Source organism: Cimex lectularius, unplaced genomic scaffold (genome assembly GCF_000648675.2).
Source record: "Cimex lectularius strain Harlan isolate CLEC.00 unplaced genomic scaffold, Clec_2.1 scaffold204, whole genome shotgun sequence".
NCBI classification, from domain to species: domain Eukaryota; kingdom Metazoa; phylum Arthropoda; class Insecta; order Hemiptera; family Cimicidae; genus Cimex; species Cimex lectularius.
In genome coordinates, this window is record NW_019392743.1 from 415,039 (window position 1) to 442,119 (window position 27,081).

The following is a 27,081-nucleotide window of genomic DNA, read 5'->3' on the forward strand; positions in this document are numbered from 1 at the left end:
CTTTATGTGTCAATCAAAATGAAAACAACGTAATCTGTGTGAGTGCTTTAATTGTCATAAATATGATATTTTCTTTGTCTGATATGAATTCGCAAAAAATATTTTTTAAGCATGCACAATATGAATGTTGAAATAATATGTCTTTTAAATTATAATGAGCGATAGTTAAGACCAACAACCAAAAAAATCTATAAATCTTCCTTCATCCTACCGCATTAGTCTCCTTCCTCTAATGAATAAAATTCTTGAGAAACTCCTTTAAAACGCTTGCTTATACCCTATCATTGAATCCCAAGAACTATTTCGAGTCAACAGTTTGAATTTAGGTCCCTACACTACATCACACAATACATCAGTCCTTTTCTCGCATAAAGAGCCAATCACGACATACAGAAACTTTCAAAACCATTTGCAAAGCCTCGACGTTGGATCCAAAAAGTGGAGAATTAAAATATTAACGAAAAGCGATGAAAAAACGATATGAACGAAAAGCCAAAACATTAACTTCACAACCAGAATTCACCTCTTTTCTTTAACGGGATTGCACTACCCCCTGTGGAACACCTACTTGGGACTCCACCTGGACAAACGATTTACTTGGAATCGCACACAAGACTGAAACAAAACGAACTACACAGACGTTACAAACTGTTACCACCACTACTCGACAGACTATACAAACTTCTATATAACTAAAAATTAATATACCCCATGGTTCTCAAACCTATGTGGATATGGTATCGAACTATCTCTCGAAACTAAGCATTCCAACTGCCGATGAAAAGCCCTTCGAAAAATTCTTAACCTTCCTTGTTATGATTCGAACCTCACCCTACACCGATATTTTAATATTCCCTTTATTAGGGAAGTTGCGAAAACTTATTACAAAAAATTCTATCGGTCCCATTCCAGACATCCGAATGCCTTAGTTTGTCAGCTCAGTTCCACAACCATCCCAGATAATCCTCCCGTCGACTGAAATGCCGATGACCACCTGATGCCCTACATATTTACGAAGAAAATTATTATTATTCATTATTTGTGGTGTTTAGTGACCGTTAGCCAATGACTATTTGGAGATCGTGAGGTGCGGTCTGGTGTGACTTAGGTTTTAAAAAAACATTTTTTTAGCGTGCGACGTTTCGAACTTTATTGAGATCATCTTTAGGGCTCAAAGTGTTGGTTTTCCGTGTAGATGTGTCATTCTTGTGTGTCGTGTTTAAAGTGCCCTGAAGATGATCTCAATAAATATCGAAACGTTGGTATGATAAAGAAAATGTTTTTCTAAAACCTTCGCCACACCAGACCGCATCTCACGGTCTCCCAATAATTATTTATTATTTATTTTTTTGTAAAGGAGGCTCACCACTGAGTAAGTTCTTTTCACATGTTTTTCATTTTAATTTTGTTCTTGCTGCTTGGCTTATTGAACCCCTTATTAAAGATTATAATAATTATGTGTACTAAAAGTTGACAGTTTTTAAAAATATAAATTGTATAATGAAAACTTTATTTTTATATCAGAGATGGTTGGCAAATGAGATTGAACAAGTGAAGTGGCTTGGGGTTATAAAAGCAAAGTTGCGTGCTTAATTTCCAAAGTTTTCGTTTCTGTTTTGTCTACATGTTAAGTTTTACGTCATTGGGCCAGTTCTCATAAGTTCTCCCTCCCGAAACGTTAATATTTACAGTTAGGTGGAAAAAAATTGTGCAACATTTCTATGTAATCTAGGCCGTGTGAAATTCTCTTGTCTCACCCACCCGCTAGCTTCTTTCGATTGGTGTTCATTTTGCGCTCCCTTTGTCTTTTCTTGCGGTTTCTTAATATGTAACTCGAAAACCTACTACAAGTACTTGGTATTTTTTACTTAGTTTTTTCAGACTAAAACTGTTTTATGTTTTCACAAAATTGTTGTAACTTTAAAAAATTAAAACTTCCATTTAAATAAAAGAACAAGAAAAGAAACAAGACGGTTTACAATTAGAACTTTATTAAAACGAAGTTCATTTGGCTCTCCCCACTTTCACTCTTGAACTTCTTAGGCTGAAGGGCTTATCATCCGCCCTCTCCCAAAGTCCCAACCTCAAAAGAAATAGATCCTTAAATAGCGAGTTGGACCTTTGAAATCCGTTCTCAATCTCATTTTATGCGATTTCCTCAAAAGTGAACACCTATTAATATGGAAGGACTGGCGTCAATACTAAAACAAAACATTCATACTGTTGGATTTTAAAAACAAAAGTGTGAAATTTCTGGTTATGCATTTCGAAGCTGGTAAGTGCCGAAGAACGAAAATCATGAAGGTGGTTGATTAGATATCGAAATTCGAAACTGAACTTGCAGAAATGAGTCTGACGCCCTTGACGCAAATCTTTGCGGTATTTCCGTTGCCGACTCGATATTGCACTCGAGAAATTTATTAATAAATGTAGAAGACACGAATTTCAATAAATTATCACAGAATGAACTTCATCCAGTTCACCTAATCACAATAGGAGGAAGCTTTTATTTTCTTAATCTATGGCCCAAAAATTTTTTAGGTAATTTCTTAAAAATTAAAAACCCTACTCTCTTGGAAGGACAGTAAGGACCACACAACAATGAAAATACGATTCGATAGGTTCAAAAAATGTCTGAAAGATGAAATGTAAGAAGGTGCTTCAATGATCGATCAGTTCCGTTTACTGATGAGATAATGTACTCAAAGACATTTTTGGATCACTTTAGGTCCTGACAGATTCCGTATACAGAAGAACGGCTGAATTTCTTTCTCGAAGTAAGATCGTCAAAGAATAAACTAACCTGTCTCCTAATTTTCAAAGAAGTTATCCTTAATTTTCTGTAATAAAAGAAAGTTTAAGCGTACTCAATCTGATTGGACAAAAATCATATTTTTAAGCGATTTGGAAGCTTATTTACACGGAAGGACTGACTCAAATACCCAAAATTTTTAAAACATTAGAAAAGTTACTTGTATTAATCAATCTATCAGAGATTAAAGCTATGAAGGTGGTCCTGTGATGGCCTATTATGACTATTTATCTCATCTCAACTTTCTTAAATGAGTGGTGATTAGTGACCGTTAGTTGACGATTATTCAGAAATCGTGAGATGCGTTTTGGTGTGATGTAGGTTTCAGAAAAAACATTTTCTTTGTCGTGCCAACGTTTCGATCTTTATTGAGATCATCTTCAGGGCCTGGGATTTATAAACATTGCTTAAATTATACAAATACATGTAGGATGGGAAAAAAATGTGAATTTATACAATGCAAAAAATATTTTTATATTCAATCAAAGTATTTCTACTCGTATCGTTGTGCCATTCTTTCGTGTCGTGTTGAGAGTGCCAATGGTGAATTACAATTACACAGAAAACAAACACTTTGAGTGAGTAGTAATACTTTGATTGAACACAAAAAATATTTTTTTGCATTGTATAAATTCACTTTTTTCCACATCCTACATGAATTTGTTAAATTTAAACAATGTTTGTAAATCCCAGGCCCTGAAAATGATCTCAATAAAGATCAAAACGTTGGCACGATAAAGAAAATGTTTTTCTGAAACCTACATCACACCGGACCGGATCTCACGATTTCTGAATAATCATTTCTGAAATGAGTCACGCAAATCAATGCAAAACTTCCGTGGTTGATTAGATTTGAGAAATTTACTGATAAAAGTAGACAGATTCTGTACATAGAAGAATGGTTACTTACAGTATTCATCGATGATATATCACCATAGAATAACGTGGTCATATAACCTATTTTAATACAATTTTCGTTGATATTTTATATCTCAGAGTCGTTCAGAATTTTCTAAACCATCAAAGAATTCAGAAACAAAAAGGTATGTATAGTGTTTTCAATCTTTTCTTGATCATAACATCCATTTTCGAGCGATTTATTGGCTTTGAACTAATTAAAAAAAAAAGAAATGATGTTTGAAGCACTATTAATACAATAGTACCGATGCTGACGAGGTTATTCACTTGAGATAGATATTTATTGATAAATATAAATATTTGATTGAATGTGTATATAGCAGAATAACCACTTACAAATTTCATGTACGATACTCTTCAAAGTTTAGATGGTTTATTTGTTATCATTATGTTTTCACCAGCCAGTTTATGTTTACCTTCTGAAAGTCTGCTCAATCGTATCAATCTTATTAAATAGAATAAAAACCGGTTTAGCCTAATTAATTTCCATATTGCATCTGTGAAAATATTATCGCCGATTCATTTCCTATCTGGACGTGTGCGCGTCTGGAGCGTGAATCGTGATTCGTCGGACCTCGTGACCCAGAAATAAGAAACCTGTTGAACGTCAGCCCTGGGGGTTTTACCACGAAATCGTCCATTCACAAGTATTACTTAATAAGGCGGATGCTATTATCAGATTTTTGCTCTCATGTCGGACAAATTTTATTACTTTTAAGGCCTTGAACGCAATCCAAGATACGTATCGTTATGATCAATTTGTAATTATTTAATATCATGGTGGTTTAAGTTTTTTCTATTGCAAAACATTTTTAGACTTTATGAAACAAATATAAAAGATATAAATATAAAAAGTATTAGAAGAAGCCATGTTATGATTTTTTGAACTTTGTCATTCAGATAAAACTCTAAAAAGAACAGCATAAAACTTACTAAATACATTAATGTACATGCATAGAAAGAGTGATTAACTCAAAATTTTTTCTCTCAAGAAATTGATCTCAATTGCAAGGCTGAAACAATAAAACTTAAAAAAAAGAAAAATTATACCATCTTAGAGTTGGAAATAAATTAAAATAAATTTTTAATAAGGAAATAAATTGTTTGGCAATATGCAACATCCAGTTTTTTAGTTAGTTTGTCATACCAAACCATAACAAAAACATGATCAGTTCATGTTGAAATGATTGACACTTGATTACTTTACTAAGGCTGGTTTACGTTTTACTCAAACGCTTTCGGCTTCACGCCATCTTCAGTAAGGAACAATCTCAGGAGGATTATGCATTTTTTTTAGGGCAATCAACGTTTATTTGCGACGAATGAATAATAAATAATAATAACAGAAAAATGTCAGATTTACATCATGCTACTAACCCAAACTCCCAGTCAGTTCCATCAACTTGTTTGTGACTAGTTTTTGACCTTCAATATCGTCCGAGGATTTGACTCAGACTTGCGCTGATGTTTCTCAACGCTTTCGCTCTCGTCAAATCGCGAAGTTCTTAGTTAACTAGGGATTTTTATGTGAAAAAAATATGAACTATAAACTACTTATACGTGTATTTTTTAATAAATATGCGAGTAAAAAATTATGTAAAATAAAGCATTTAGTTATGCATTTTTATATTAGGTCAAAAATGTCTAAAAAACGAGGGCATATACCAAGTTAATAAAACAGAAAATAAGCGTTTAATTTTTAAATTAATTTTAAATAACACGTTTTTCAATTTTCGTCAATAAAAATGTAACTTTCAAGTGATAACAAAAATTCTATAAAATAAAAACGCATTTTTTTAATTTTAAAAGAATTATACAAGTTTAATTATGCTGTATATTTTACGGTTTGAAATAATAATTATTATTCGGAGAAAAATGCAATATACAAAAGTCCTTAGTTAACCAGGGATTTTTATGAGAAATAAAATATCAACTATAAACTACTTATATGTGTATTTTTTAATAAATATGCCGGTAAAAAATTATGTAAAATAAAATAAAAAACTTTTAGTTATGCATTTTTTAAAAGGATTTTATAATTTACATATATTAGTTGAAAAATGTTTAAAAAAGGGAGCAAATACCAAGTTAATAAAATAGAAATTTATAGTAATTTCTATTAGTTAATTTTTAAATTTATTTTAAATAACACGTTTTTGTATTTTCGTCAATAAAAATGTAACTTTCAAGTGATAACAAAAATTCTATCAAATAAAAACGCATTTTCTAAATTTTAAAATAATTATACAAGTGTAATTATAGTATGTATTTTACGTTTTGAAATATAATTATTGTACGGAGAAAAATGCAACATACAAAAATGGTTGTATATAATTGTATAAAATGTGTGGTGTTTAGTGACCGCTAGTAAATTAATAATAACAAATAATCATTGTATAAAATATAACAATTGAATATACAGTTGGAACAAAGATGAAAATATATAAATATGCCCACAACACAAAACATAAACAGTAAAATATACACTTAAATATAATACAAATCTATATAGACAGTAAGAAAAGTCATTAATTATACATTTATCCTCAACCATTTTTTATAATACATTTTTTCTCCGTAATAGTTATTATTTCAAGACGTAAAATAAATAATATAATTACTTTATATGTTTTTAGTTGGTCCTAGATAATGAAAGTGGTTATTTAAATTGATTTATAAGTTTTATGTAAAGTGTGGTTAAGATAAAGAAGCCGAAGGTCGATTTTCATCTCAGCCACACTTTACATAAAAATTATAAATCAATTTAAATACAATTATTCTCGTATAATTTCTTCATTAAAAAAGCGTTTTTATTTTAACGAATTTTTTAAACTCAATTTTTTAAAAAGAATGTACTTTATTTTAAAATATGTAAATAAATAATCATTTTTTTTAAGGTCTTGATTGAGATGAAAAAGTTAGTGCCATGAACGGGATTCGAACCCACGACCTTCGGCTCACGAGTGACACGATAGCTCAAGTGGTTAGAGAGCAGCGGCGTATTGAGCTGAAGGTCCTGGGTTCGAATCCCGCTCGTGACACAAACTTTTATATCTCAATCAAAATCTTAGATAAAAATAATAACAATCAATGGGTAAATAAATAAATTTGAAAGTTACAGTTTTTTCTTTCCTTTCAATGCTGCGGACCCAGAATTACTGTGAGCACTATGAGGCATTATTCTGATACGACATGAATATATAAATCAGCATCGAGAGACTGTTGACTGATTGATTACAAAAAAAAAAAAAAAAACGTTCCAACAGAGTTAAGAATCCGTAATCAGTTAATGTTCGGTCGTATGCAGTGATAAATCAGGATTAGTCGGCAACTCTTTTCTAACATTTAATTTTCTAAATTTGTGACATCTAAATTTCTAAGTTTGTGAGGACTTTTCTGAAATTCATTGTGGATTTAAGAGTAATTAATTGCCACAATCAATTTTTATTTAATTTTACACGATTAAATTTTATTTGAAAAACACAAGTGCCCCGAGTGTTCATATATGTTCATAATCCCTCCCGCAAAAAAATTTAATTATATGAATATATACTTTTAATGTCACATCGTTTTCTTGCTATTTGGCCAAAATCGAACATAAAGTTTCACGCTCCATAGTTAAAGTAGATTATCTAAAAAGTCATCAGAATTATGTTATTATTAACTATTGGTTTTATATTAATTGCATTTATTAGTAATATCAAAAAAATTAGCTCATAGTAAAAAATTATCTTGATTTGACTGGTTCGTCTTATTTGTAGAGGCGGCACAAGCATTATCGTCTTGTTGATTTAATAGAAAGGTTATTGTTTAAAAAAATTAGCGGAATGAGTGATCAGAGAATCTCTTTTCACAGATGAAAGAACGCAGAGGTATTTCACAATTCGTGTTACGGTACCAATTGTAAGATTCCCAAAGAGCCCTCGCCCCGTCCCATTATATAATTTGTGACGACATAGGCCTCAGCACAGCGCAGGAATAATTAGCCATTATGAACGATCATTGGGAAGATCGAATCTGGGAAAGGTCAAGTGCCGGATCTAGGAGCTAGAGCAGAATATTGCATAAAATACCGATCCAATGATGGGAGAAACATCCGGCCTGTTAAATCGTTCAAATAGCCCAAATAATAAAAAAAACATAAATTTAAAGGAGAATTACTATAAAAAATAAACAATTTATATATTTATTATTTAACAAGTTAAACTTAGTAAATATTTAACTCTAAGTATCAATTTTTTTCTTTATAAATATAGAAGAATATAAATAATATAATAATACAAACTATAAAATTTCGGTGAATCTTAACAAAAACATAAACGCAAGTAAAAAGGATCTTCCGACGTCGCGTTCAGTGTGTTCTCCCAATTTTGTGTAAATGGATAAGAGAAAGCTAAAAGAAATTCCATTCTTCCGACAACGTCTGTCTGACCCAGAGAAGGCCGAGTCAACCTGCCACTACTAACGATCTTTCGAATTGAAAAGCGGCATTGTAATGTGCATAACTATAAAGTTCGTGATAAGATAATAATTATGGAGAATAACACGGCTTTATGAACAGTTGATAAAATCCTTCTATTGAGGTTGATTGAATTGTGGTAAAATCTGATTTAAAAAAAACACCTTGTGATAAATAAGAAAATCTTTTACTGTGATTAAATATTCAAAGGGAGTAAGAGTTTTGAGATAATGACAACTAGAAAATGCGCGAGGGGGAGGAGAGAGAAAGAGAGAGAGAGAGAGAGAGAGAGAGATACGTAGATAGATAGAAAGAGAGATAGATAGATAGATAGATAGATAGATAGATAGAGAGAGAGAGAGAGAGAGAGAGAGAGAGAGAGAGAGAGAGAGCGATGGATATATATATATATATATATATAAAGTGTTAGAGGATAGAGAAAGTGAAAGAAAGTGAGAGAGAGATTGAGTTAGAAATGGAGATAGAGGAAAGAAGAGGAGGAGATATATAAATAGAGGGAGGGAGGGAGAGAGAGAAAGAGAGAGAGAGAGAGACAGAGAGAGACTGAGCACGACCGGTATATGACGACATACGCCTGAAAGACCTAACCAGCGAGAATGGGTAGAAAATTATGATTTAGAAATAGTAATAAGTGCATATCGAAGTAGGTCAAATTTTGCGTCTAGACTTTAAGACCATTACTAGAAGATAACTGAGAATGGAATAAAACGAAAAATGGGAATATAAACTATATAAAAAATGCAATCGTAGACGAAATAATAAAATTTAAACAAGCTGCTAGATACACTGTTAATTCTTAACCATCGGCCTTAATAAAAAACTAATTTTAGCTAATAGAGTTTGATTGTAGGGGTGTTTACGCAAACTGGGTTAATTGTGTTAAGTGTAAAAGTTGTGAAGTTTTGTGGGGAAAGTGTGTAGGTGCAACGATTGGGTGAATGGCTGAAGTCAATAATTTGATTAAATTTGACCTTTTTTGATTCACACATCCAAACAAAGAACGTTTGCAAATTATTTCTCGTCAGCCCAAAGAAGAGGAGCTCTCCGAATTAGCTATATTAATGATTGATGTACCACTATACAGCATCACAAAGAAAGTACATTTATGAAAAAAACAATTAAATATATCAGTGAATTGAATAAATCGAATGGAGTTACACATGGATTAATTTCTACCTCGTCCAATTTTTAACTTAGTATGGACACACGGTTTTGAATAGCAAAGTGGAAAGATCGGTTTGCCAGTAGGGTGATTCTACTGAAGACAATGCCAATCACATGCTCTTCGAGTGTCGTAGATGCTAGAGAGGCAAAAGATAGACAAGGTTATAGGAGAGCTAACCGACCAATGATACAAGTATAATGTTTTATATGATGTACTTCTAATATCCTGAGAGTGAAGAAGAAGGATCAAGTTCTGGTCTCACAACTAAAAATAATTTATTGCACCGTTGGAACCAATTAGGAGTAAAGAGACTGACGTGTGCCTTTGACGGTTTCAGGTTCACGTTGTTCATATTTCAAGATTATTTGCAGTTTCGAGAAAAATAAATTAAACTGTACAATCAATTAGTATAATATAATTTTTTATGATTATTCGGAAATCGTGAGGTGCGGTTTGGTGTGATGTAGGTTTCAGAAAAACGTTGGCACGATAAAGAAAATGTTTTTCTGAAACCTACATCACACAAGACTGCACCTCACGATTTCCGAATAATCATCGACTAACGGTCACTAATCACCACACATGAATTTTTTTTTGAAAATATACAAAAATTGGCAAAACCCATTGCCTATCCATTTTGGGAAGGGTGATTTCCAATAAAACAACAGAGATTGGTTTTAAGTATACAAAATATAAATCTGCGGACAATTAACAATTTTGATGTTAAAAAAAGTCCACAAATTTAATATAAGATGTCTATTTAGATTTAATTGATGCAGTTTTTCTTTTTTCTTATTTTTTATGACCTCCCGTAATGTTACGCATGTTAACTTGACTGCATATATGTTACATATATATATGTTTGATTTTTTTGTTAGTTTTAATTTTTTAATTTATTTTTATTTTTTTGAGGAAGGGGTAAGGGTTAGAACTTCCAGGGGCGACGGTGGGAATGGAACTCATGACAGAGAGACACACTAAACATTCTGTCGACCACCGTCCCCAAAGAAGAATGACCACCGTCATTTGAATGTTGTAAAATCCAAGCAACTATACTATATTTGCAACTTGAACCTTATTTTCATCTGTTGGCATTTTGCCATCTTCTGTGCTGGACCCAGCGAGGATAAGCGGACCGAGATGATCGGTAACTTTCAAATTATATGTTACCAACCTACAGACAACAGTAGGAAATTACACGATTTAATGGTATGTTGGCGATGTGACAGTGATGAAATTCAACAAATTTGCTAAGTTCAATGTGAATTCTAAATGAAATTCTCAGTACTGACAATGGAAAATATTTGGTAGTTTTTAATGGAATAAAAATGTTAAAGATCACTTATATTATTCGTCAAAAAACCAAAGGTTTAAAATTAAACATTAATTTTAAATTAAACCGACCGTTGAGGAATTAGTTACATATCGTTATAGCTCATTAGTAGGGGCAACTTTTCTGTAAGCGCCAAATTTTTCAGTATTTACGGAACCAAGAATGTCCACAACTTCAGACAAGAAATTGGGAAACTCGTAATAGTTTATCTTTTAATTGATTTGGTATTTTGTTTGCCTTTAAATACCTTCTGTTTATATTATGAGATGTACGACCACTCTTTTACTTACTAATAATCTTGCTCTTGGTATGGTTAAGTTGATGAAACACAAATTCATTAGTTATCAGCCATGCTTTCGACCTATTTTGGTCATCATCGGGTAAAATAATCTTAAAGATGTCCACAAATTGACATAAGGAATAGTTTCAAATTTCTTTGAACATCGACTCATTCTCAAAATAACACACTATCCAGTCCTTGGCAATGTGATGACAAAGTAATTTGAAACAATTATTTAAAAAATAATTATGTCAATTTGTAGACAACTTTAAGATTGTTTTGTCCCGATGATGACCTTAAAATAGGTCGAGAAGATTGAATATGTAACTGAGATCAGGATTATTCGTGATTGAATGACTTCAATTAAACATACCATAAAAGAAACCTCATAGGGTACCGTAGGGGTTTAATCCATTTTCTATTGATGTTATCAAATTTACAATAGAATTAGTATGAGATACGGGGGACATTATGGAATAAAGTTGACAAGGGTTGAGTATCTAAAAAGACAAATATCTCAAATGCAAATGAGAAAAAAACTTTGGGAAATAAGTACTTTTTAGTCAAATTTGACAAAAAAGGATAACTTCCTGAAGTATGACCTACACTTCCGGGATTCTCAGTATGTAATAAATGATAAATGCCATTGAAAAATGGCAAAAAGGAGGGAAAATTCAAGAGGTGCGGTTGAGATGGGAAGTTGGTGTCGGAGTGGATCGAGGTCACGATAGCTCAAGTGGTAGAGCAGTGGCGTATCAAGCCGAAGATCGTGGGTTTGAAACCCGCTCGTGCCATTGACTTTTTTATCTCAACTAAAAACCTTAATTAATTGTATGTAATAAAATTGTAAAAAGGAGGAGTTTTCCGTAGTTTGACAAAGGTTTGGGCTTAAGTAACAAGTGACACATTTCGATTTGTGCTCGGGATAAATTGAAATCAACGTTTTTCAGTCTTTCAGATTATCACAATCGTTTTTAATCAACCATAGATTCCACGCTGATAACTTTCAACGAAAGGGTTTTATATTTCGCAATTGAGAATTACGGACGGGATTTGTTTTGCAAACGGCCGACTACGGGCATATTGTCGAAGAGTTATGAAAGAAGGAAGAATACAATAAAACCGGCTAGCTTTTTTTTTACATGGCCGGCACCGTGTCGAAAATATTCCAGAAAAGCAGGCCAGGACCTTTGTAAGTAAATAGTTACCGTTGCGTCTCGAATCACGAAAGCATATCAGAACGGCGGAATAAAGTCCAATCATTACCTTTTTAATTAACCTGCGTTCTAAGAGCAGCGTTAATGTTAATATTTCCACTGCACTGATCTCATCAAAAAACTAACGGTATCGCAACAATGAAGACGGTTTATAACTTTGATTTTATATATTTATTTTAAGTGTTAGCTGTATCGACCACTTATTTACTCACGAATAAACGAGCAGTTACTGCCAAGATTTCGACCTATTTTAAGGTAATCATCAGGGCAAAACAAACTTAAATATTTCTACAGTTTGACATAATTAAGTTTTTAATATGTGATTTCAAATTTCTTGGAAGAACAACTCAGTCCTAACATTGTCAAGGACTGCAACAGGTAAGATTGTAAGTTTACTAGTCCTTGACAAAGTTGGGACGAGTCGTTCTTCAAAGAAATTTGAAATCACCTATTAAAAAATTAATTATGTCAAATTGTAGACATAACTAAGATGGTTTTACGCTGATGATGACCTTAAAATAGGCCGAAAGCTTGGCAGTAATAGTTGAATTTGCTTTTTCATCATGACCATACCGTGATCCAGATTTTATTTATTACTTTTTTGGATTTACTTATTTCAATGACGTTTTAGAGCTTAGGACTGTCCCATTTCCTTCGGAGTTCTTCTTTTTAGTTTTTATGCTCCAAGTCGGTCCAGCTTCCTTTTTTAAGTCATCTTCCAAATGTTTGGGTATAACGTTTTCCCAGTATCATATGGTTTGCGTTCATTTTGTGACTGACTTGATCTACCTTCATTTTCATCACTCTAAAAAGTTTTTGTCGTATTTCATTTTCGCATTTTTGTTGTGGTCTCTTATTTTAATATTGAAAATATTTATCTCTTTCTTTCGTTCTGTTACTACTAGTTTTTCTTCATTTCTAGTCAGCCTTCAAGCGTCTTTACAAGAGTCTCGAACTCGACGCTTCTTACCCGCAGTGATATAATTTTTGTAATGAACTTCCCACTCCAGTATTTTTCTCTATTACACACCGGGTTCTTCGTTGTACTTTCTGGGTACTTTTTTCCTGAAAATTCGACTATTCATTCAAATATACTGCCTATTCGGCCCACGTTAAACGTGTTTCCTTCGATTAGAAATTCCTTTGTTGTTTGTTAATGTAGTCTTGTATTCATTTATTTTCAAACCTGCTAATTTGAAGGCTATGCCGTGGAAGAGTCAATTATAGCATAGTTTATTTTGTGCTGAAGATTGATTATGCAATTCAAATTTATTTATATAAAAGATTTAATTGTTTAATTTAAATTTATTGTTTTATAAATTAAAAAGAGACTACATCTGCAGTAACTTGATAATGAAAACCTTTGTTTTATTAAGAAAAAAAGGCTTGAGTAACGAAAAACAACATAACAGAGAGAGATAATTAAATGATTTCTTTTCAATGGACATGGGTTGTTGACTTCAAATACAATTAACCTATTGGCTGATTGGTTTGCAGTTTAGATTTGACAATAATAGATAAAGTAAATTGTTCCATAAAAAATCTATTCTCAAGTATTAACCCTCTTCCGACACCCTTTAAGATCTTGCGCGACCCGTAATATTAAAAATTAACTTTTTGTTTAAAAATCGCTTAATTCAGGTTTGAAATAAATAAGAACGATCCTTTTAGGTGTAAACATATAATTTACATTTGAGGCAACGTTTAAAAATCACATTTTTTTAAGTAAGGAAACAGTAAAGTTTTATAATCAAGTTGAAATACAATAAACAATCGTACGCAGCCTTAGCATTCTCTTATAAATTACTAAAATACAATAATATTTGATGGAACAACACTAATAGAAGAGCTACATAATAATATTATCAAACTACAAACTTTTGAACCGATAGTGTTTCGGCGGGGTGCCGAATTAAAATAATTAATCCGAATCCCACTGTTCCCTTTGTTGCTCAGTCATGGTATGCCAAGGCGGGTGTGTGTGTGTGTGTGTGTGAGAGAGAGAGACAGAGAGAGAGAGAGAGAGAGAGAGAGAGAGAGAGAGAGAGAGAGAATTTTGAAGAGAAAGAAAGAGGTAGGTAAAGAACTAAGAGCTCAAATAAAGAGCTAATAGCTCAAACAGTGAACACATCGTAAGAGCAAGCCACAAGAGAAGTAATGCGAAAATCCTCCGTTCCAGGCGGAAGGAACAAAAAACAATGAGGAAGTTTTGTTCATATGAAACTTTTAATGTCCCGAAAGATGCCCCCATCGACATCTCGTTAACAAAAAGAATGACATACTGAAAAAATATCATCAAGAAAAATCAGTCTTATTGAATTGCCAAGTGTGTCAGTGCAGAACTTTTCAGAACTCCAGCCATGAGCAACAAACCAAAAGGAACTTTGGTCGCCAGTCCGACCAAATTATGATTTCTTCACGGATTTCTTTATAATGTCTTCGTTGGTATATTTTATGATAAGAGCATTTGGTCAGTGAAAAGAGAATAACACTTTTTCTTCTTCACGCCCTCAGGCAGATCAAAGGTTCACTGCTTAAGATAAAAATGTAGGAAAACTGCCATCTGTATTCGACAAGACGGTGAAAATTCTTAAAACACATAAGACGTGCATTATGCACGACCCATAATAACAATTATCATAAAAAATGGCCTAATAAGTTTAAGTATGCGTTGAAAGTCTTAACTGTTCCTTTAGCGGCTTCGGGACTACTGGCTGGACGGGTAATGAGGCCCTTAACCATACCAGATTTCGCACGGCCATGGATGAGGCTTGGAAGCAAAGAAAATTATTGGATAAGGGTTGAAAGCGAATTGAAACGATTTTCGAGGTATAAAGCTAGTTTGCCAGAAACAAGACTCGAACAGATCTGAACGAAAAAATGGCAGAAATACGGGTATAGATAAACAAAACAGACAGGACCGAGAGAGGAGTAAATAGGATTAAGGGCACAAAACATAAACAAAAGCGTCCCGCGTATACGGATTAATAAAGAAAAATTTAAATGTTTTATAAAGGGTTCATAAAATAAAATAGACTGAAATGTACTGTTTCTAACATGAACTCAGTGAACATGGCGTGTAGCCGGAACGCTTTCGTGAGACAGATCGAGAGAGTGATCATATCCGTACGGTTTAACATGAAGTCAATGTTTCAACTTTTTTTTCGATCTGTATAATTTTAATTAAAAAATGTACTCATTCCCTACCTAAAAGGTTTGATAAATCTCAGATTTTCATTTCAATTCTGAACTAGCAAAAAATGTTTTTATTTTTATTTTACAATTCTAAAACATCAGAATCCGTAGGGAATTGTAACAGTTAAATATATGATTTATTGTTTTAATAAGATCAAAATATTTATTAATTTTTTTTTAAATTATGTTTTAGTGATGAAAAGGGGATGTTCAGACTACTCCTAATGTTAGTGATAGCACGGTGTGCTTCGACTCTATCCATCAGCCATTGGGATTTGGAAGGTGCAAACAAGTAAGAACTTTTTTTTAAAGTGATTCTCTTACTTACAAAATGAATTATATAAGTTATATGACGCTTTTACTTTTAAAGTACGAGGGTTATTAAAAGATTTGTATTGTGTATTTCAAGGAGACTTGGAAACTTTGCCTAGCATGATAGTGAATCATTAATTTGTTTATGATTTGTTGTAGGACCTGTGAATGGATTTCCGGGTGCACACAAGCTAAGAATTCAAGGATAGCGGACAACGTGGACTGGAAGGATAGAAACTGCATGTGCGACCAGCTGTGCTCAAGATACGGCGACTGCTGCACCGACTCGCCTCACTTCGACGTCGATGAACAGAGGAGAGGCTCTGCTTCTTACAAATGTGTTGAATTGACGCAGTTCGGTGGAATTTACATGCAGACCACATGCCCTCCGAAATGGGGCGATATGGCTGTACGTGCCGCTTGCGAGAGAGCGAGCGAGAATCAACGCGATCCAGTCGCGGGAATACCGGTGACTAGCAACAACACGGGTATCACATACAGGAACATGTACTGTTCCATATGCCACGACGATCATTACGATTTGCACGTCTGGCACCCGAGGATAGAGTGCGATAGGGTTCCTTATCACCTTTCGAGACAAGACAGCCAGAAGCTTTTGGCCTTCGACGAGAAACTCTCAAGTTGGGGTATAAGACTTGAAGGCGAGTTTTTCAGCTGCGAGATCGACCCGGTGATTCCGGAGACGGCCCAGCATATAGTGAGACGTTGCCTTCCCAATTTGATCAAAACCTGTGCAGTAAAATGGACCAATGTGGAAGTGAGAAGTAGATGCGAAGCCTACACTTCTGTCGTATACCACGCTTCGGAATCGTACCGAAATCCTCATTGTGCCATGTGCAACAACGTCCCTCTTCAGTACCTCCGGTGCTCCATGTTGCTCTTCAGGACTCATTACAACAAAGAGTTCAGTCCGATAGCGTTTTCAGTTCTATTCGACTTAAGTGGAAAACAGGTTGGCATGGTGGAACCGTGCGGTGAACACCAATTGTACGATCCGTTTTTCAAGAGGTGTCGATCCATCGTCGCTGAGCTCAAGCGGGACAAGAACACATATCTAACGGACAAAGACCCTCACGCGTCGCAACCAGTAACAGAATTGATCACGAACAACTCGCTCAGCCAAAACAATTGCTCCAAGTTCATTTTGGAAAAAGAAGAATTCGTTACTGAAAACCATTCAGTGTACGTCCCCCAGTACAGAAAGAGGTTCGTGGAAGGCGATTTCTTAATAACAGACGACGGTCGTCTCGAAATATGCGTCGGAACGTTGGGACTCAAAAACGTCGACAAATTCGGAATCTACATGGGCTACGTGACATACGCAGGCCTCGGCGTTTCCATTATTTTCTTGGTCCTTCATCTTACGGCGTTTTCCCTCGTTTCAGAAATGAGGAATTTGTCAGGGAAGAATCTGGCCTCCCTCTGTGTCTCTTTGTTGGTAGCGTACACAACGTTCATGGCGGGACAGGTCCTAGAAGGCATCCCCTGTTTTATAATAGCAGTCATAACATTTTATGCGTTTTTGGCTTCGTTCATGTGGATGCTCACCATGGCTTTCGACGTCTGGAGGACGTTGAGATTGGCGACAGCGGAACTAAGAGTTTCAGCCGGAAAACAATGGAGAAAGTTTTTCATTTACTCTGCTTGGAGTTGGTCAGCACCGGCGGTCATCGTCGCGACGGCGATCTGGGTCCAGCTCACCCCAGCCGACGTTCCAGAAGACTGGAGGCCCGAATTCGCCGTCTACTCGTGCTGGTTTGGGAGGAGCAAGCCGCTTTTGGTGTTTTTCGCCACCCCGCTCGCCATCATCATGGGGCTGAACATCTCTTTTTTCGCCAGTTCCGCTCATATGATTTACTCGACGACTTCCACTACCAAGTTCACTGCCAGTGCAGGCACCCAGAGGGACTTCAGACTGTACGTGCGTCTCGCAGTCGTGATGGGTCTGACTTGGACGATGGGCCTTATTGCCGGCACCTTGGATGTCGAGGCGCTCTGGTATGTTTTCATCGCGCTTAACACTCTGCAAGGATTGTTTATTTTCTTGGCGTTCACGTGCACGGACAAAGTGATCAGAGGTCTCGCAGTCCGCCATTCGGACGACAAACCCTTGAGACCACCGTCATTTTCATGGTCCACAGATTCGACGCGAAGATCTCACATGGGTTCTGATCAAGCGACTTCAGACACATTATACTGACCAAAGCCAAAATCTGAACAATATATATATATAAATATATTTTTTAAATAATAAGGACGTTTGTAAATATAAGTTAAGTGTTCCTTCTAAAACATGTTTTTAATTGTGTTTTTGTAAAACCTGTCTGATGTTTGTAAATAAATAACTTTATACTAATAAAAACAAAACATACTTTTATTTTCACTTTTACTTATCATTTGTGGAGGGGATCAAGACAACTAAGATGAAAAACCTTCTCCTTTTAATACTTATTTATCATGTGATGGTTTACAACCTCTTTTTTTAATTTTTATTGCCAATAATCAGTGCAGTATGTTCCGAGCTCCCTCATGCCTTGAAAAGGGTACCTGCATTGGACCAAAAATACGAATTGACAATAAAAAGTGAAAAGAAAAATAAGTTGTGACATTCACAAAATATCCCCATTCCATGATAAATTATGGCAACTAATTTTTTTAAAGATTAGTTGATTCTTCAGATTGAATTAAATTTAGGTTTCAAATGTTTTAAAGCAAAATAATCATCATATTTTGATGCAGAATATCGAGAATGACAGCCAGGAATTATATTTCCACAAGGACATAAAAAAGACGACTAGTGAATTTTCAGTAATATAATGATTACGAAGTCAGGTAAAGAAATCCCATGTATAAACGGCCGAAAATAATCCAAAGTTTTTTCGGCTCTGCTGCAGCACGTCTATCCTGACTGTGATAAAGAGCTATTTCTGTCCTGAGAATTGTTCTACCAGGCATAATTGTATCATGCTGAAATTGTTCCTTTTTTCATTCAATATAAAATTTTACATGAGTTATGATGTTTGGATCCTACCTCGCTAGTGCCTCTTTGTTGCCCTTCTGTAGTGTTCGTTTTGGGACCAAAAGAACGAAACAGTTTGTTCTCAGTGGTTTCGCACAGTCTGTGGAGTCCTTCGCAAGGAGGAGTATTTGAGGACAATATTTTGTGCTCAGGTTGCCTATCCAAATACTAGGTGTAAAATAATTCTTGTCACATAGAGGAATAATTAAAAAGCTCAACTACCCTTTGGCTGCGTGACTGTCGCTCACATTTACGCAGCCAAAGGGTAGTTGAATACATTTACAATACGTTTATCAACTTATTTTCAATTTACTTAAATTTGTTTAAAAAATTGACTTCAACTGGAATATCCTGTTCATGACATGCGAATTTAAAAAAAGTTGATAAGCTACAAACTTCACAATTATACTAAATTGTGCTATTATATTCTTGTTAAATAATACATAACAATAAAATATTAAAGCTATTTTAATGGCTAAGACAAAATTTTCACATCCGTAAATAGCGAACGTATTTTTGTTCACAATTCCCCTAAAGTGACGTCATTTATAGTTCAGTTGAGACGTTAGTTTAAAGGTAGCACCAAGTGTTTAGGTCCTTTTTCCACTTTATAACCATAACAGCATGGTGTGGTCGTTTACATCTGTCATACCATGAAATAAGAGTTATTTTTACTTTGTATTTGCGTTTTATTAATTAATCCGTTGAAAGTATAAGTTTTCATCATGCCTTTATTGATTGTGGTCGGGCTTCCTTCTTCTGGCAAGACAACGAGGGCCAATGAGATCAAGGAATATTTGTCTAAAGAGCACAACAAGGTGGTACATTTGATATCTGACAATGAGTTATTTGCAAAGAAGTCTATCGACAAAAACGCCCTCGTCTTTGGTAAGTACTTGGATTAAGTTATTAAAGAAAAAAAAATAATGTAAGTGTTCAGATGCGCAAAAAGAGAAGGAGGTAAGAGGCTGTTTGAAGTCAGAAGCTCTACGTCTCCTGGAAAAGGAAAATGTTGTCATCCTAGACTCTTCAAATTACATAAAAGGTTAGCAGATAGAAATTGAACTGATCAGTATAATTACTTCATCAGTATAATTTGCAAAGGTTACAGATATGAACTGTATTGCGCTTCGAAAAATTCCAAATCTACTCAGCTCACGCTGGAGACTTTAGGACCGAAAGAAGTCTGCTGGGAGTGGAACTGCCAGAGGCAAGATGGTGATAAATACACAAAAGAAGCGTTTGACGCTTTACATCTGCGCTATGAAGCTCCTGACAACAGGAATCGGTTCGTTAACATTCTGTATTCTATTATTTAGCATACTAATGTATTTTTTTATTCTAGGTGGGATTCACCTCTTGTCACTTTGCAAGCAGGAGATTTATTAAATGGATTGAGCATCTATGAAGCACTTTTTCTCCGGAAGCCTCCTCCACCAAATCAATCCACTCAAACTGTAATTATTATTTTTAATTTCTATAGTAAATGTAAAATTTATTGACATTGCAATTTGTTTTTTAAGGCTCCTCTTTGTTCTTCAAATTTTCTTTATGAATTAGATAAAACGACTCAGGATGTTGTAAATGTAAGCATCAACATTACATTATTTATTGCTTAAATTTAAACACTTCATTTTCTTTTTTTATAGGCTATTCTTTCTGCAAAAAAACTCGGCTTGGAAGGTTCGAGAGTGAAAATTTCTGGTTTTGATAGCTGTGTACTAGATGAGCTACCGAGCAACCTGACACCCATCCAATTGGCTAAATTGAGGAGGCAGTTTTTAAATTACACCAAATTACACCCTCCATCAAAGCAAAACGAATCGCAAATGAAATTAGCACAGTTATTTGTACAGTTTTTAAATACTTCTTTAAATAGCTCATAAAAAATATATGTTATTTAAAATTGCTTTTTATATTTGTAATTATTCCGGTTTAAAAGTTTTAGCACTTCTCTACGACCTCCCTAACTTGCCTAACAGTCTATGAACTCTGCCACTTTTGTTTATTTTAGATTTTTTAATTTCAATGGTTTACTGATAAATTGGACTAATTGGGAATATTTGAACGAGCCTGTGAATCTGTTTTTCAAGAAATGTTGAATTGGAGACAAACAACTATCATCATATTGGGGGGGGGGGTGTTATTTGTGAACAATATTCTTTTTTAGTTAGTTATAATTATTACACTCAATAAGTATTTATGCTTTGCTACTGTATTTATTTGAAATGTAAAATTTGACATTTTTAATTTTTTATTGAAGGATCATCTTCAGCAAAACATTGATTCGCTTTTAGTGCTTAAGGTAAAAATCATGAAAATAATTTTTAAAAAATGTAAATTTAATAAAACAATGGAAAATATTGATGTTTTTCTTTAGAGAACAGTTTATAGCTAAACTTAAATTTTCCAGTCATGGATCATTTCAATATTTAGCAGTTCAAATGACAGTGATTATGTGCTACTGATAAACCCCGCTTTCTTTCTTTTCATTGTGGACCATTCTTGGAATGGTTTTTTGACAACTACTCTAAAAATGTTTGTGTTTAATTTATGTTGTATGAATACTTCAAAAAAACTCTATTTCTTTATTTCATAGTCATTTAGTTATTTAGTGTTAATTCTCAACTGATGATTTAAAATTGATGAGTGCAATTGTTTTAATTTTAATTGTTTTGGTTGTCTCCATCTACGGAACAAAATAAATACATAATAAGAAAAAATTTTTAAAAACAACCTATTGAAGAAAAAATAACAACATTATCAATTTATGAATATAGTTACTACAACTTAACTGTTATTTGGAAAAAACAGGTCGATTCTAAATTGATATTCCAGTTTTACTTGGTTATTAAAAAATAATAATTTGAAAAATAATATCAACAGTAGTTTCAAGAAGAAAAGTAGTGAATTTGTCAATAAATAACCATATTAATAATAATGTATGAATATTTTAAGGGTTAATTGAACATAACGAAAATAGACTGAAATTTGATTTATAGGCAGAAAGCAATGATCTTCTGCTTTTGTAAGAAAAACTTCTTTGTAAGGACTTTGTAAGTAACTTTGTAAGGAAAAACTTCTCTTGTAAGAAAAACACTTAACAATAGTGAGCCCAGAATCTGGAATAAATTTAAATTTAAACAATTTGAAAAACGTATTTGAACGTTCTAATTAATTATTGGGGCGTTCACGGCTTTTACGATAATTGATTAGTTTTACAGCGTTACACGTTAATGAGGAAGAAAAGTTTTTAATGGTGGACTCGCGCATTTTACATATTTTCCTTTTCACTGTCTGTTTACTGATGAAAATAGGATGCAAAATTTTAAATTTTATTCTCACAAGTTTTAAACCCCTTGGATTCCAGTGTTAAAAAAAAGAAAAAAAAAGTGTAGTCGCTTAATATAGCCTACAACGTAGTCAAGTAGGTCCACTCTATTAAGACTTAAGTTCCACGTATCTTGTCCATCAAAAGTCCCGGGAAACGTACTTATCAGAGGTACTGGTATGAGAATTTAGTTCTAGTAAAGATGAGATATCACCAATCACAAGTTAACTTGTAAGTTTATAACCAAACTTATAATGCAAAAATGTGATTTTGTCGATGTCGGTGGGACAGGAATGGGGAGAAACAATCGATATCATCTGGATATGTCCTTGGGAAACACAGTTTTTAATTGGGAAAATAGGGGAGAGCCCGTGGATGATTACAGGTAAGACAGTAAGTAGCAGGAATGCTTTTTTAAAACTTAAACCCATGTTTCGAAACTTTGCCTAAAGGTTGCTTAGCGAAGGCAGCACACATCGTTCTTCAATCTCAAGGAATGTGATGTGGCTGTATTACGGACAGAGATATTGGATGGCATAACCTAGGAACCAAAAAGATTTGCGAAAACGATTTTAGCAATGCAGTTAATAGGTCGTTTTTTATAGAAGAATCGAATAAACCCAATTACATGAAACACACTTCTTTGAGAAAAGATCCAGCATCATCCGAACATGGCATTGCTGTAAAAAAGATGTTGACATGCCATTTGTGTACGGCATAAATAATAGGACCTAGGGGTATTGCCTTGTCGTGAATTTGGAAAATGGAAGATAGTGCAAGGCCCTCACAAACCTAGAAATATCTGGACGAACTGTACGATAAGGTAAAAAGTGTAAGCTAGGTTTCTTTTGTGCTTAAATAAAACCCATGGTGGTAAACTTTATAAAAAGCTTGCACTACAGAAATATAACAGCAAACCGTTCGTCAAACTCAAGAAAGGTAGGGAGACATCTACAACCCGATGACATTGCTACACGTAACGTGTGTAACGGTTTTGTATTCCGGAGGAATTTCTAGTATCGGATAAAAGTGTAAAGAAGAGTTTCTCCAGGTTTTTATCAGGAATGGATAATGAACTACGGTCAGGGTTTTCCACTTGGCACGAAGGTAAGTCGTCCGAAGGTAAAGGAAAAATCGCGTTTTTTTTCGAATCCGGTAACTTTTCTAGCAGAAGTTACAGACTAAAGACAGGTTGGGGTCAAAGAGAATGAAAGATGACAATTCTTCTTTAACATCATCAGCAGGTCAGATATGTCAGGATGTACGTCAAATAATTTGATCAAATAAGACTGCTTATCTTTTTCGTCTAGTATCTTCTTCTAGAGAAGAAGCTGAACAGCAGTTTCTGGTTGTATTCCCATGTCTTCTGAAGTAAGTTGTATATTCTGTGAACTTGCTATTCTTCAGTTATAATTTATTTTGCGATCAGTACTTTGTTGTCAATTACTTAAATTCAACTACTTAACTCTGCCTTGTAAATGCATGCAAATCACTACAACAATGTATTATTTTGATGTATCGGGTTCTCCTCACATTCTCGTGTATTGTTATACAATTATTATTTAAGGAATTTATTTTATTTGGCTTATTTGTTTATGCAACTTATTAAACGATTGAATAAAAAAATATGCACACCGAAAAAACAATATTCTAAGGGTGAAAATACCATAATTGCTTCGTGTGAAGGAAAACAATAAGAATTACCTATGGGGAAAATGTGAAGATGGGCCGATGGGTCGAGGTAGAAGGGACTTCATATGATGTCCCCTCCGTTCAATTTACAAGGCGATAACTCGGAGGAAAGGAGGCGTCCGTGGAGAAAAGGACGGCGATAAATTGCTACTACCATGGGACCACCTATAATCATCCCCCTTTCGTCCAGAAAAATAAAACGGAGCCCGTTTCACTGTAACAACGGCATTTCCAAGAGAAAAAAACGGCATAATTGGGCTGTTATTTTCGAAAGGACGAAATACATTAATTTATGTAAGGGTTCAGGAAACGCCTGTTTCAATAAAAAAAAGACATTTAAAAGTACATTGACTTGACATGAACATGAAGATTAAGACATCAAGTTTGTCCATTTTTCTGTCAGATTCGATGAAATAACTTTACAAGCTAAAACACTATGTGATCCCCCAAACATCCATCTTTTTTATTTTTCTGTTAATAATAAATAATCAAAGTCACTATACGAGGTGTGTTTTAGAGGGCCCGGCTGAATTGCTCTTAAACCAATGACGCTATTAAAAAGCAATAAAACAAATACGTGCATATTTTTTATATTTAATATTTTTTAGTCTAGTTTCACCAGGGGGTACAGGGGTACTTCTGCCCCAGTACAACTTCAAAATATCAAATACGACCCTATACATTTTGACATATCATTTAAAAAGATTCTTTTACGCTGAAAACGATGGTGAAATCGTATTTTAAATTGGTCAAAAAATGAAAAAGTTATGGCAAAAAGTTTGAACAAACAGTCACTGGTTTGCTATTTATTTCATGTTCCAACTGCCTGCCTTCCGTAAAGATGAGAATATTTGCCTTTTTTTAACCACTCTTCGCCGGTGCTCAGAGCGATATAGTCAGTGGGGATGGATTGGCATATATTTTCCATCCTTTGTCGCAATCCTTCAATTGAGGTTGCTGGGTTATTGTTGGCATTGACATTGTTTTTTAAATGGCCCCACAGAAAATAGCCAAGTGGAGTTAAATCGGGTGAACGAGAAGGCTAACAGATCGGGCCATGAGGTCCTAACCACCAATTCCGGTATGGTATGGTAAAAAGGAAACTAGGAAGCGGGGTTTGCGTTTCCCAGGCACTGCAGCTTTTTGGCTTACTGTACTTTCCAAGTTTCTTAGTTCAGTGCAATAGACCCAATCCTTCTCCTTAGAAGTATCAGGTCACTGACTGTTGCTGCTGCAATTTGATTCCCTAAGTTTTTTCCATATGTTAGGTTAAATCTCCATTGAGCAGTTGCTTCGCATTCAAAGATGATATGGGTGGTCGTTTCCTCCTCCTCATTACATAATCTGCAGATGGGATCATCGTTGTATATACCCATGTTGTGTAGATGTTTTCTCAAATGCCAGTGACCGGTTAGTAGTCCTACCACTACTCTGGGTTTGGCCCTCTCCAATTGCAGCAACCAATCCCGGAGGTGACGATTCAAATAACGTCTCACCTGCAAAGAATTGAGTGCTGGGCATCCATCAAGCTGGAGAATCATTCTTTGTCGTTGTTGCAGAGGAACATCCTCTAATATTGTTGGCAAAACCTCCCTCAAAAGAATTGAGGAACTGAGCACCGTTTAAATTATTTTCGTAGAAATAAAGCCCAATTAATTTATTTCCGAGAATATTTCATCAAACGTTGATACAGTGAACCACCTGATGATAACACGAGTACGAAATTCTTGAAGTTTCCTATGCCCTCTTGCAAGCATTTTAATATGCCATGGTGAACTTGGATTCATCAGTCGATAGGATGTATGGAAGAACGTTTTCTTCACCTCCCAAATCGACATTCGTGCAAGGAACGTTAGATGCCTGTCATAATCAGAGTCCCGAAGTCCCCGGACAAGATGAGAGCGATACGGCTTAAAATTGCATATCCGGAGGACATCTCTAATTTCATTTTGTGAAAAACCTAAAACTTTCCAACATTTCGGAGAGAGGAATTCGGATTTTCGCAAAATACAGTAAAATATTCAGCTCCTCGTCGAAATTACGTTGCCGGTTTCTTAGTGATCTCCGTCTCCTTATATTGCAGCAACACGAATAAACTTGATTCTACAGCTTGATGGATGCCCAGTACTCAATTCTTTGCAGGTGAGACGTTATTTAAATCGTCACTTTCGGGATTGGTGGATAGGACCTCATGGCCCGATCTGTTGGCCTCCTCGGTCACCCGATTTAACTCCACTTGACTATTTTCTGTGAGGCCATTTAAAAAACAATGTCAACACCAACAATAACCCAGCAACCTCAGTTGAAGGACTGCGGCAAAGGATAGAAAATACTTGTCAATCCATTTCCCCTGATTCTATCTTTTTGAGTACCGGTGAAGAGTGGTTACAAAGAGCAAATCTTTGCATCTTTATGTAAGGCAGGCAGACAGAACATGAAATATGATTAATAAATAGCAAATTAAATGAAGGTTTTTTCCCCAAATTTTTCGCCATAATTTTGTCATTTTTTGACCCATTTAAAATATGATCGCACCATTCAGTGTAAAAAAAAATCCTTTAAAATATGGTGTCACGATGTATTGGGTTGTAATGAAAATTTTGAAGTCGAACTGGGCCTGAGGTACCCATATATGTATCATTTTTCTTCAAAAAAGGTAAAGATTTGAAACTTGACTAAAAAATATTAAACACGTGTTTTTGATTTGTTGATGTCATTTGTCCAAGAGAAATTCAACCGGCCCATTTAAAAAGGGCACCCTGTACAATTCTATATGTAAGATGATATTCAGTGATTACATGGTACGGACAAACGAAACAGTGATGGTAAAAAGCCGAAACGAAAACGAGTTTGTGTTTGGATATGCCAGTACGTGGTTTGTGTTGGACGACAAAGTCATATCTGTGGCTTTTTAAATTATCTACCAAGTATTGTTTGGTCTGCTCATAATACACCTTGAGACAGTCTTACACTAAACACAGTAAATTAAATTAGATCTTGTTTTTAGAAATAGTACTTTTATTTTTGTTTAAATTGATTTGCTTTAAGCATACCGCAATTTACACTGATATACCCATTATATAGTTAATAAATAAGTACACATCTCATAATAAATAAATAAATTAAAACAATAAGGAACACATAACAATGAAATAGATAGTTTTACATATAAGTAATTACTTACCATAACAAACACACGAACAACACTAAAGTCTATGTTACAGTGTCACACATCAACATCACATTCTTTCAGAAATGCATGTATCAATTTATTCACGTTTACATTTCCAGTCGAAAGCCAACATT

The 27,081-nt window shown here is 34.5% G+C and overlaps 2 protein-coding genes across 3 annotated transcripts in view; both read left to right on the forward strand.

The window, feature by feature from the left end:
* Positions 1-18,069, forward strand: part of LOC106663710 — a 58,014-nt gene extending 39,945 nt beyond the window's left edge. The window contains exons 1-3 of one of the 2 annotated variants that reach the window (XM_014388763.2): positions 3,757-3,855; positions 15,594-15,692; positions 15,872-18,069. In XM_014388763.2, coding sequence (XP_014244249.1) covers positions 15,607-15,692; positions 15,872-17,933 — 2,148 coding nt within the window. In that variant the 5' untranslated portion in view covers positions 3,757-3,855; positions 15,594-15,606 and the 3' untranslated portion in view covers positions 17,934-18,069. Of the gene's footprint in view, positions 1-3,756; positions 3,856-15,593; positions 15,693-15,871 lie in introns of those variants that run through there. The other variant, XM_014388762.2, reaches the window with a different exon arrangement.
* A 1,271-nt stretch (positions 18,070-19,340) lies between these two features.
* LOC106663778 (protein KTI12 homolog) lies at positions 19,341-20,668 on the forward strand. The gene is made up of 6 exons (XM_014388870.2): positions 19,341-19,640; positions 19,693-19,797; positions 19,857-20,040; positions 20,098-20,209; positions 20,276-20,338; positions 20,402-20,668. The coding sequence occupies exons 1-6, from the start codon at positions 19,478-19,480 to the stop codon at positions 20,636-20,638; spliced, it is 864 nt and encodes a 287-aa protein (XP_014244356.1). The 5' UTR covers positions 19,341-19,477; the 3' UTR covers positions 20,639-20,668.
* The last annotated feature ends 6,413 nt before the right edge of the window (positions 20,669-27,081 follow it).

Bases quoted from the DNA above. Each gene is read 5' to 3' on its own strand.
- LOC106663778 (XM_014388870.2), top strand. From the start codon at position 19,478: ATGCCTTTATTGATTGTGGTCGGGCTTCCTTCTTCTGGCAAGACAACG. The intron at 19,641-19,692 runs GTAAGTACTTGG...GTAAGTGTTCAG, and splicing joins CAAAAACGCCCTCGTCTTTG to ATGCGCAAAAAGAGAAGGAG. The intron at 19,798-19,856 runs GTTAGCAGATAG...TAATTTGCAAAG, and splicing joins CTCTTCAAATTACATAAAAG to GTTACAGATATGAACTGTAT.